The sequence below is a fragment of the Hakea prostrata genome, chromosome 11 (genome assembly GCF_041222555.1).
Source record: "Hakea prostrata isolate BN-2017 chromosome 11, UWA_Hpros_2, whole genome shotgun sequence".
NCBI classification, from domain to species: Eukaryota; Viridiplantae; Streptophyta; class Magnoliopsida; order Proteales; family Proteaceae; genus Hakea; species Hakea prostrata.
In genome coordinates, this window is record NC_142610.1 from 5,082,937 (window position 1) to 5,095,813 (window position 12,877).

The 12,877-nt window shown below is 37.0% G+C and overlaps 1 protein-coding gene across 2 annotated transcripts; it reads left to right on the top strand.

Annotated features, from left to right (window-relative positions):
• Window positions 1–5,265: 5,265 nt before the first annotated feature.
• Window positions 5,266–10,022, top strand: LOC148999712 (G-type lectin S-receptor-like serine/threonine-protein kinase SD1-13). 2 transcript variants are annotated; one of them, XM_089139613.1, is made up of 7 exons: window positions 5,266–6,806; window positions 7,978–8,094; window positions 8,193–8,425; window positions 8,513–8,723; window positions 8,826–9,063; window positions 9,258–9,408; window positions 9,513–10,022. In XM_089139613.1, exons 1-7 carry the CDS (start codon window positions 5,471–5,473, stop codon window positions 9,810–9,812), a joined length of 2,586 nt encoding a protein of 861 aa, XP_088995739.1. In that variant the 5' UTR covers window positions 5,266–5,470; the 3' UTR covers window positions 9,813–10,022. The 2 variants fall into 2 exon arrangements, with proteins under 2 accessions (XP_088995739.1, XP_088995740.1); XM_089139614.1 differs by having other exon boundaries at window positions 5,266–6,782.
• The last annotated feature ends 2,855 nt before the right edge of the window (window positions 10,023–12,877 follow it).

A 12,877-nucleotide genomic window follows, 5' to 3' on the forward strand; every position in this document is an offset into this window, starting at 1 on the left:
AACCAAAAAGATCTCATGGGAGGAATCTTCATGAATATTAAGGAGTTGGAAATATAAGCTCTAGCATAGGGATACACCCCCTTTGCTAAATAGGACAAAGGATTTTGAATTATTTATATGTTGGCTAGAGGCCTCCATGTATTCTTGAGAGTTTTCTCCTATCATAATTGCATTCTCTGCCTAGGTAGGGGTAAATAACATGCACTCATCAGTAAAGAAAATGTGGTTTATTTCCAGAGCAAACTTGGAAATTTTAATTCTAGGCAATCTTGGAATTCCTATTACTAGGAAAAATCTTCTAGTGAGGACCTAATGACATAAGATGAATATATATATATGGATTCAGGGGGCAGCCCTGCCTAAGTCCTCTCCTTGGGGTAATCCCCAGTAATAAGTTGCCATTTATTTTGATCTGGTATTCAATTGTTGTTATACATTGTATTATCCATTGCACCCACCTAGGATGAAATTCTAACGAACTAAGTGAGTCCCTAATGAAAGTTTGTTCCACCTTGTCATAGGAAAAAAATATTTGATGATACCCTTTCATATATATGTAATAAAAAATAAATAAAAACAATAAAGTTTGGCTACGTTGAGTTGGTCTGTATTAATCCTAATTAAAATTAACATTCTCTTAGTTTTCCTAGTTCTAGCTCTAGGTCAAGCTTTGTATGATGTGGTATCAAAATTTACTATAATCAGCAATGGAACTGGAAGAACCCAGCAAGAAACTTTGTTTGAAAAAGTTCAAAGTCTCAGAGCTTGTTTAATTCTCCTCTTTAATCTATACTTAAGTTGGGATAACATTATAGTTGGCGTCATGGTGCGAAGTTTTGGCGAAATTCACCATCTCGCACCTTGTCGAATCCGGCAAACTGGCAAATTTCGTGGATATAATTTGGCCGACATATCGGCTAACTTAAGCCAGATTTCAACCCCCATTTGGGAGTATCTAGAACATTTTGGGCCAAAATTTGGTGTCTAGCCTAATTTGATGCTAATAAACAGATTGTAATTGCTTGTTTTGCCTAAAACTTCACCTAAATTGGTGCTCTTGATCAGCACATACACAGCTATATTATATGGGCAAAATTGAAATTTTAGAACATTATTTTAAACAATTAAAACAAAATAAATATGCATAGATATGTGTGAAATCCCGCTTGATCGTTTTAAACAATACTATACTCGTCAAGGATGAAGCGATGTCTACTGCTATACGTTGCAGATCAAAGGAAAATATGGCAAGAATGCTAGAAGTAGGAGCAAGAAGGTCTGGGGAGCTCTAGAGAAAAGAGAGAAATTCATGAAAAATATGTTGGAAATTCGTGGAAAATGCAGCAATTTTTCGGCTTAGCCGAAATTTCGGCGATACTTGGAATGTTTCTATTTCGGTTAAAAAAAATATCACAAATGCCAAAACGACCGAAATGGCGCTTTGTTGTGGCTTGGGAAGTTGGTTTTTAAAGCAAGCAGACCACATAGATGTTGCTCTAACTATGGTGAAGCATGAAGTTCGTAAACCCGTGGATATGGGGCTTTCTGCCTTTACTATTTGGATCAATGTGGACTATTTTTTCTGCAATTTTTCCAACACCAACAAGACCTTGGCCCTTGCAACATATGGAACTTCTAGTCTAGCTATTTTATTCTTATCTTGATACTACTGCTAGTAGTAATGACTTGTCACAATCCATTGGTTCATATAGAATCCATGTCCTAGGTGTATCAAAAAACATTCTTTTCGCTAAGCGTATATAATAAAATAGAGTGAAAGGGTCCACCCCGAAACCAAGGGGGTACTAACTAACAGCTGAGTCCTCTCCGAACCGCAGGAGATAGTTGCCCATCATACGGCTCACCAACTTCACTTTCCTCTATGGGGGGCTCGCTCCGGGCGGGTTCAAATCACAACCAATACACGGCTCTACGAAGGAAGGGGTTGGGTTAAGAGCGAGCCCCCCATAGAGGCAAGTGAAGTTGGTGAGCCGTATGATGGGCAACTATCTCCTACTATTGCAGCATGTCCTTAATTTTTTTTTTCGGTCGAAGAAAAAGAAACTATATTAAAATTAAGTCTGGAAACACTTACAAGGACTACATATAATGTTATTACAGTAATCCACTTGATTAAACGCTAGGTTAGCATAATATTCAAAACGCATCCGGAGCGAACTGTTTGGGAAAATATCAAATTTAACCATTTTTGTGGTTTTAGCTAAATCCAAAAGACTTGTTAATTCTGCCAGAGGCCACTTTAGATTTGTAGGCTTAGGTAATAGATGAGCGATTTTTGGATTGTTTGTCCATATCTCATCTATACTTAACCCATGTTGTGAAATTGTTGACATTCCAATCTGAAGTCCATCAAGCATAGCCTTCACCACACCTTCCATCTTTTGCTTTCCAAAATTGACATATTGTATATGTCTATCTTTGTATATTCCCACGCTCCATCCTACGATCCCTAGTTGTTGATTAGGAACCCCTGCACACATCAGTATGTCCTTAATTAGTAGATGTTATGATGTTTGTTGCCTATAAGGCTTTTTCAGCCATACAACCAGATCGATTACAATTGGATTGTATCTCAAGAGGTTTACTTGGTCAAGATGGTCTTCATATCATATAGCTAGTCATTATTTATAAGAAAAATAAGATAAAAAGATTAAATGAAGCTGTATGACAAGGTCCAGTACAAATGAAACTAAAGAAAACCTTGAGATAGATGCCAATCACAGTGCATTGGAAAAATAATAAAGAGAAGTCATGATTCAAGATCATGGAAAATAAATAAGATAAGAAAAGTTCATACAAGAGATGAGAAAAATAAGAGAGTAATTTTCATTTGGATGTACCTCATGAGATTTTACCTAAGTCAAATTTAATTAAAAAATGAAAGTTTGCATTTGTCTATGTAGTGTTCGAAAAATAACCTACTGAAGACACACCATCATTTTCATGACTTGGTGATAAATGTATAGAGAATTCTTAGATAAAAACACATGAATATATAGATAAATATATCATATGCATCCATGTAATGTCACAGCCTACACAAAAATATGAGAAAGCGTGTGGGCATAATATGATATATGATATATAATTGGTAACATCAAGTAATCTAACAAAGAATATATATATATAAAAGATGAACCTGTGTTTGAATAGGTCACTTCGATGGCTCTACTTCTTAGTTTACCCATCACGCAATAAAGAACAAGTCCAATGAAAGCCTAATATTTGACTCTTTTTTTTTTTTTAAACCAAGTCAGCGGGGAAGGACAAGATGCGAGTTACAAAGTCCAACAACAAGTAGGGATTGGCCGAGCCCCCCGAGATACGCCCCAGCAGAGAAACACGCCCCCAAGAACAAAGGAAAAGACCCAATAAGAAGAAATGTGGATGATATCCCCTAATATTTGACTTATCAAGCCAAATATCTATAGCAGATGAAATATATTAGGGACCAAATTTTTTATTTTAATTTTGATGAACAGAGTTTCATTCAATGATACCCATTCATGAGCAGTTTGTCGTGTCATGAACTGCTCCAATCATGTCTTGCCAATAATGACTTTGGTGAATTGGAAAGCCCAAATTTGTTGCAATCAGAGCTTAATTGAATAATATGAAATGATGGAAATAATTTAGATACATTTTCTATGTGCAAACCTTTAGTTTATATAGGGTTTACTTACTATTCTCGATCGTTGGATTCATCTATAGTCTTTCTTGGAGGTCGTCTGATCATAAGGTATTTTCCATCTTTTGGAATCAATGGTAGTTTCCTTTGTAAGGCACGATCGTATATCTTGAATTTCACGGGATCACGTTTCTTTCCATAACCGTCGGGTTCCTTTATCCTCAAGTTACTCAATGGTTCAATCTTCGTACTAGTCCCGACTAGAGTCACTAACCCCACCATGGTCAAACCCGTTTCGGTGTTATTTTATCCTTATCATGAACCCCCCATGCCAAGCGATCAGGATGAAACGACCGATAATGGCTTGGTTTGCCTTTTCTCGATCGCGATAACCTACCTAATTTGGGGGGGAGCACCCAAACAAAGATCTAGTGCTCCCGGTGGGGCTTGTTTTTCCTCCCTCGCCCGGGGGGCGGCCTTCGGGCCCCGGCGCCCCTGGTGGTGTTTCACCCCCCCCGCCCCGGCCGCGCGGGGTGGTGGCGAGGAAGCGAAGGGTGGCGCGCGTGCCCCCGCCCCCCACATGGCCCCCCCCCACCCCCCCCCCCCCCGAAACCCACACACCATTTACCAGAAGCGAGAAACGCACGAAATCGCAGAACGCGAAGGAATTCGAAAAAAATTTAAATTTTTGGTAGCTTTTATACTATTTCTGCACTTTAGGCGATCTCGCAATTGTATCACAATCTTACCAATTTTATCACAATGATTCAAGACTCAAAAGTTAAGTGTAAATGAATCGGAAGAAAACACGAGAATAACTTATAAATAGAAAAACATAGTAAAATCATCAAGATTAATGAGCAATCTTACCAACTATATTCTAGTGATCTAGTCCTCAAAAGCAACATGCCAAAGTGGTTAGGGAAGATATATACATGAAATAATTTATGGAAACAATTTAATTATGAAGATATTTTGTAATAGAATCGTCGTTAATCTTTTCAACTATGTCCGAATGATTTAGGCCTAGAAGGTAACACATTAAATGTGGCTAGGCGGGAGATTTAAATGGAAATATATATTAAGAAATAATTTAAATTATCAAAGTCAACATGCCAAATGTGATTAGGGAAGAGTGTATACATGAAATAATTATGGAAACAATTTAAATTAGCAATGAATCTTATAAAATAATCTTGAGTGATTTGATAATCGTTCCAATTATGCTAATGATGTAGCTTTATAAGGTAACATATTAAATGTGACTAGGTAAGAGAATTTAAATGGAATAATTTTAGGAAATAATTCAAATTTAACATATTTGCATCGATTAGGAAGCATAAATTTACAAAATTATTGCATAAAAATACTCAAAAAATTAGGAAATCAGGGGAATATGGGGGGGGCCCCCCGGGGGGGGCGGGGGGGGGGGGGGGGGGGGGAAAGTAAGAATAACCATGAATTTCAAAATTTAATTTGACGAGGACATCAGCATGTTGTATTAAAAATTCTTCTTATTTTTTTGACTAATAGTATGAAAATGACTCTTCATTTTTGCTGGAGGTCATCAAGTATGATCTGTTCTACGGTTCTAACCCCCAAAAAAAAAAAAAAAATTAGCAGAATCACGATACAAGCATTACAAAACAAAAAAAACTGCTAACTTGTTAATTAAGAAATAAAAGCCAGATGGTTTAGAGCTTTTAAGTTAATCAATGATCTCCTTGAGCAAGCAGCAATATCACAAATTCAATCAAGTTCAAACTCTGAAGCTTTTCATTCCGGACTAGGCATCATGGGCAGGTTTTGAGAGATCTCTAAATGGGCTTCATCAATTCAAGAGTGAGCAGTCTTCGTTCTTTACTTCCATATGTTTTCTTGTTTCTATTACCCCATTGCGTAGCAATAGACACCATTACTGCAACTCAATCAATCACAGATGGGCAAACCCTAGTATCATCTAGAAACATCTTTGAATTAGGTTTTTTCAGTCCAGGTAATTCTACCAACAGATATGTTGGGATCTGGTACAAGAAGACCTCATACACACAAGTTGTTTGGGTCTTAAATGGCAATAAGCCCATTTTAGATTCCCCTGGAAGTCTTTCCATAAACAGAGAAGGTGTTCTTGTTCTTCTAGATGGAAATCAAACTGTAATTTGGTATACAAATGCTACAACTGCATCCAGTAACAGTACTGTCGCCGTTCTAGATGACACCGGAAATTTTATCCTTAGAGAAAAGAATTCAAATGGGTTTGTTTGGCAAAGTTTTGATCATCCCTCCAACACTTTGATACCAAACATGAAGCTAGGAGGCAATGACGAGCATGGAATAAGTCTCAGATTAACATCTTGGGAAAGCGATAACAATCCGGCACCGGGGAAATTCTTCTTGCGGCGGAATCGAGAACCAATAGCACAAATTTACATCGTGAGTGGCTCAGTTGCATCCATCAATACTGGCTCGAATGAAGTGAAGCACTGGAACTCTGGTCAATGGAATGGACAGAGCTTTATCGGAATACCTGGAATGACTCGAAGTTATATTAATGGTATCACCTTCAGCAGGGATGGTAATGGAGGAGAGTATTATACCTATTCTGCATCTGGTTCAAACATTTCAATTGTGGTTCTTGATTCTAGAGGAAACTTAGAGAACAAAGGTTGGAATGAACACAAGAAGGAATGGGTTAATTTATGGCTTGCGATCAACAACCAGTGTGAAGTTTATGGTACCTGTGGGCCTTTTGGAATTTGTAATAAGATGGAATCAGTTATTTGTAGTTGTATAAGAGGGTTCCAGCCCAAGTTCCCTGAGAAATGGGAAAATGGAAACTGGAGTGATGGGTGTGTGAGAAAAACTGCACTACATTGTAGTTCTGGATCTGGTTCAGATCATGAAGGGTTTTTGAAGTTTCAAGGAATGAAGTTGCCAGATCTTGCAGTAGCTAATTTAGTAGCTAACGACGTGAATGAATGCGGTAGCAGCTGTCTTAACAACTGTTCTTGTCTGGCTTATGCTTATGTTACTGGACCTGGGTGTATGATTTGGAGCACAGACTTGATTGACTTGCAGCAGTTCTCTTCTGGTGGCCAAGACCTTTTTCTCAGGCTTCCAGCTTCAGAACTAGGTAATCCTCTCTCTTCAGAACTAGGTAATCCTCTCTCTCTCAATCTCGATTGTCTATTTTACAAAAGTGTGTTTCAACGTTTTTTAGAAACAAATGGTCAAGATTGAAATCTCAACTAAACGTGGTAGGTACTGCGCAATTAATTACGCAGCATCCAAGCAACATCCCTAAGTTTGTGGTCCATCAATATAAAAATGATATGCCCAGCTAATTACGATTTTTTAACTCTAAATATGAAACAATCAAAGGTCAACTATTCAAGAAATTTGAGTTTAAGGTTGTCTTTCTTCATTTTTCATATTAAATTTCAAAGAGATAAATTTTTTGAGTTTGTGCTTTTATTTTATTTTTTTCACCACATATTTAAAAAGGACTCTATTTTTGAGGGCAGTAAAAGATCCAACAGATAGAAGATCTTATCTTAATTTTTTTGACGTTAAAAACTCAGTTCCTTGCTTATGATTACAAGTAACCTTATTCTATGAAATATTTTAGAAATTTATGTATTTTCTTAACTACTCTAAGCGTACCTTGTAACATACTATATAGTGATAATATGCAAAATTTGTGAATGCAAAAATTAACAATGTAATAAGGGAGGTAATTGTCATTGAAAAAGGTTTTTAATCAGGGTTAGTTTTGATTTGAGTTTAGCGAGATTGAAAATATACTAGAGTTTGACATGAGCTTAAACATCTATACCTTGTAAATTCATCCAAGTTGATTATTAAGATAAGTACTACTTTGAGCATATAAAAGTTACTTAGTTCACACTAATCATTAACAAGAATTCAGATCGTTACCATTTTTTTAATGTCGCCCAACGGAAAAAGGTCTACCTTCGAAATACTAACAAAAGTAAACTCCCTAGAATGTATGGTAACGTATGACATAGTGTTATCCGGACATGTTTATATAAGATACCAAAAAAAAAAAAGACCACCATGAAAATTCTACTTCTCTTGTCATTTCATCAAATCATCAGTAAATATGTGTATTTTATTTTTTGCTTATTGATGTCATGTACCATCTTTATTTCTTATATATGTGGTTTGTAAGTAGTATGGCTTTTCTTACCCAAAAAAGAAAAAAGTATACTTTGCCTATGATTGAATGTGATTGATGAATTATATATAACTTTTATACTGGATGAAATTATGGGTTTCATAATTTATTTTCTTTCATGAAATTGCAGTCACCCCCAGAAAACTAAGTACACTTGCTGTAGTACTCATAGCAGTACTGGGGACATGTACAATCATCATAATCACTACTATTTGTGTATTGTATCGGTCCAAACAAAAGCAAAAAGGTATAGTATCGAATTAAACTTCATTTACATTAATTTAAAAAAAAAATAGTAACTTTGATTTTCAATAATTTTTGTGTCTTTTTCACTATTGAAACCAGGGGGTAACACATTGCCAGTTACATCTACTTTAGCCAAAGTCATAGGGAGTACTTTATCTTCTCCACAAGCAAGTTCAAAGCATGTGGAAGATCCAAAGATGCAATTTTGCGATGTAAAGAATGAAGAAGATCAAGAACTCCAATTATTTGACTTTGATACTGTCAAAATGGCTACGAACAACTTCTCATTTTGGAACATAATAGGGGAGGGAGGCTTTGGTATTGTTTATAAGGTAACCTTTTCATATGAAACCTTAAAGAAGTATGATTTGGAAAGGCTATTCTTGGGAAATATTATAAGTTTCATTGTTTTTCCTTAGGGTGATCTTTCTACCGGACAAGCTATAGCAGTTAAAAGACTTTCAAAAACATCAGGACAAGGGACACAAGAGTTTAAGAATGAAGTCGTGTTAATTTCTAAATTGCAACATAGGAATCTTGTCAAGCTTGTAGGTGTTTGCATTGAAGGAGAAGAAAAGCTCTTGCTTTACGAGTATTTGAGCAACAAAAGCTTGGATAAATTCCTATTTGGTAAGTTTTGCCTATCTAAATGGGAAACTTTCTTTTCAACGCATGTATTCATTGATAGTCCAACTAATTACTTGTTGAATGACATTAATCACACATGATTAGACCCAGCAAAAAGAGCGGACTTGAATTGGGCCACACGTTTTAGGATTATTGAAGGAGTTGCTTGTGGACTACTTTATCTTCATCGCGATTCTCGACTAAAAGTCATTCATCGAGATTTAAAGACGAGCAATATTCTCTTAGATGAACAAATGAATCCCAAAATTTCAGACTTCGGCATGGCTAGGATCTTCGGCGTGAAGCAAGATCTAGCAAATACTAATAGAGTGGTCGGAACATAGTAAGTATGAAGCCTATTTTACCTATACTTTGATAAACCAATATCATTTAAAGGGAACTTTAAACACAGTGTTTTCGAACCTTTAGATATAATTTTAATACATACCTTGAAGCACAGACCTATACCTGCAAGATACAATTACAAGACTATAACACTAAAATATGTTAACATGTGTTATTGAATGTTTTATGCAGTGGTTACATGGCACCAGAGTATGCCTTGGAAGGAATATTTTCTGAAAAATCTGATGTCTACAGCTTTGGTATTATGTTACTAGAGATTGTAAGTGGAATAAAAAATAGTAGCTTTCGTCATGAAGAAGATTATCTAAGCCTTCTGGGTTATGTAAGTCACATTCTACTTAGTGTCCTCCTTTATGCTATTTTTAACTAATCATGTAATCTGTTATGTTGAATTCTGATAACTGTCATTTATTTTGAGTATTTTAGGCATGGCAGTTATGGAACTCAAGCAAGACAATGCAATTGATTGATCAAACAATAGTTGATACTTGTGATCCACTCAAAGCAATGAGATGCATTCATATAGGGCTTCTCTGTGTGCAAGATTATGCAGTTGATAGGCCTGCTATGTCTAAAGTAGTTCTCATGCTTAGTACTGAAACAAATCTCGGTACTCCAAAAAGGCCTTCATTTCTTCGTGACATGAATCACATTAGTTCAAGCTCATATGCAACTGATGTCAACTCTGTAAATGAATGTTCCATAACAGGCATTGAAAGCCGATAGTGAGCATAATTGATTACTTATGCCATGGTTATACTAACTTATACTAACTCATTTTTTTGTTTGTGTATTTTTGAATTTCTATTAAGATTTAATTGTTAAACTAATTCAATGAAAGGAATAGTTTTAGATCATTTACCTTAGTGATTTTCTACAATGGATCTAAACACGGGGGGTGCCTCTTTGCGTTCCCTTTCTTTTCTTTCAGCTTGTGAACTCTATAGGTTATTTCCACGCTTCCAAATCGGTGAACTACAATGATGGAGGTTCAGGATTAGCTTGGACAATTCGTAGAGCATGGGAGAGTATTCTAAATCATGTGTTTTAGTTTGGTTTTTCATCCCTCTATTTATAATGTTTTCCCTCAACCCTAATTCCTTAATTAGGGTTTTCCTTAGACTCATTTTAGGGAGGGAATATTAGAGTCCTCTTTAGACTCAATTAAATAGAGAAGTAGACATCTTAGACTACATAACCATCTTGTCGCCACCTATGGCGCAAATTGTAGTGGGATCCACCCACTAATATTAATATCTCCCACTTGCCAAAGGGTGGCGGAATTATCCAAATGTTCTCATCAACTCTAATCCTTTCAATGCAAAAATGGAACGTGCGACCTAAGAGATGTATCTAGGGTAGAAGTGCTATATCAAATCTCCATCTAACCAACATAGCACATCACTCGAAAATTATCTCATTATACCCTAAACAATTCAATTATACCCAGTTCCACATTCTTGATCCCTCATAGTGAGCAATGTGAACTATCCTCATATAATGTACTCATGACTTTGTCCAATGACAAGTCGCCTGGGCAATGAGTCACATCATTGATGGGTATAAAATGAAAAGTTTTCCCATAGCCCTCATGTCATTTGGATTATCCCCAACTGCTTTCCCAGTCTTGCCCTGCGAGACCGCATCATCCATGATCCTAAAGAACAAGCTAAAGTAGCATCATTGGGTGTCCTCTTCGTGGCATAGTCTAAAGTAAAGGGTACAAGTAGGATCAACAAAATGTAATCCTGATGGCTCACACAGGTGACGAAGCAGGTTCCATTCAATCACTCTCATCATCAGTTGACTTCAGCACATGCAACAAACATGCATGCTATGGCATAACTCCCACTGATATGGGCATGTCACAAAAGAAAAAATACGCCATATGAATCTTGGTTCAGTCGCTACTTAAAGCGCCTAACCTGATTCTTCTACAATTAGTCACACATTGACCAATTATAAAATATTCACATTCAGGTACAATCTAGGCAACACAGAAATGTGATGATTCTATGTTCGACCACTAAGGTCTCATCTTAGTTCCAACTAAGGCGCCTGACGATGGTTTGAAAGCCCCCTAAAGCCTTACAAATCCCTAGGCTCATCTTGCTCGCTATCTACAAGCACCAAGGTGAATTACCCGTGTGAGAGTCAAATACTGAAGGGCACCCACTGTACTTCTATATTGGGACGGATCATCATAAAGGGGAGGATCCTTAGTGCTTGCTTTGGTGATGGAGGTCGGGGTTGCTACTGATTTTGCTTCATGCATATTGGTCCTTCGCAAAAGATTTGAAGAATATTTTGACTGGCAAAGATGTAAACCGTGAGATGAGCGAGTGACCTCGACCCCTAAAAAGTAGTTTAAGTCATCGAGATCTTTGATGGTGAATTCTTTGCCAATGACCATAATGACAGAATTAACCTCAAAAGAACTAGATCCAGTGAAGACATTGTCGTCCACATACACAAGAAGATAGATTGTTTGATGTGCTAAAGTACGAAAATATAGTGCCGTATCAGATGAGGACTGTGAGAATCCCAGAGTGAGTAAATAGCTACCAAGCCGATGAGACCATGCCCTAGGGGCCTTTTTAAACCATATAAAGCTTTATGAAGGTGACATACATAAGTAAATCTTTGGATCAATGAAACCCTGTGGTTGAACCATGTAAACCTCTTTAGATAATTCACCATTTAAAAATGCATTTTGAACATCCAATTGGTGAAGAGTCTATCATTGGGCAACTGCTAGCGATAGAATCAAGCGTATGGTAGTAGGTTTGACAACGACACTAAAAGTGTCAAAATAATCAATTCCTTCACGTTGATGAAATCCCTTGGCGACCAAACAAGCCTTATAACGTGAAATAGAGCCATCACTGTTTCATTTGATTCTGTAAACCCATTTAATTCCAATCAAATTCATGTGGGGTTGATGAGGAACTAGACTCCAATTACCATTACGTAAAAGAGCATCAAATTCATCATTCATAGCAAGCCTCCACTTGGGGTCTTTACTAGCAGGGGTATATGAGGTGGGTTCTGTTTCAAGATTATCAACAAAAGAGGTGACTAGGAGGTTTAGTTTAGAGATGGGTTTAGGATGACCCGTTTTGGATCGGCTTTGCACATGGTAAGGTTAAGGTTTAGTTGGTTGGGATGGTGTAGGTGAGTTATGGGCTAGGGTTTCGGGTGGGTTATGGGCTAAGGTTTCAGGTGCAGGGAGAGGTTGAGATAGAGTTTTCGAAATTTCAAAATTTGAATTTGAATTTGAATTTCGACTGGGAAAGGAGAGCTCAAAATTTGAATTTGAATTTGAATTCGAAGTTCAGGTGGGGTGGGAGAATTCAAAATTTGAATTTGAAATTGGAATTTCGAGTGGGATGGGAGATTTCAAATTTTGAATTTGAATTTGAAAAGAGATTATCAGGTGTAATTATGGTGGGGGTGGAGTGAGAGCGGGAAGGGTGGCTAAGAGGTTGAGTTTCAATGGGAAACTTGGTTTCCTCAAAAACTACATGTCTAGAGATGTAGGATCGGCCAAGAGTTGGATCATAACATACATACCCCTTGTGTGAGTTGCTGTATCCAAGAAAGATACATTGCCAGGAGCGATATTTCAGCTTGTTTTTGTTATAAAGCCGTAACCAAGGAAAACATGCACATCCGAAGATTCTGAGAAATAAAAGATCTGGATCTTTGTGATATAACATCTGCAATGGAGATTTATTCCCAAGTACCGGTGTAAGCATTCTGTTAATTAAGAAGACGGCCGTTTCAAAGGG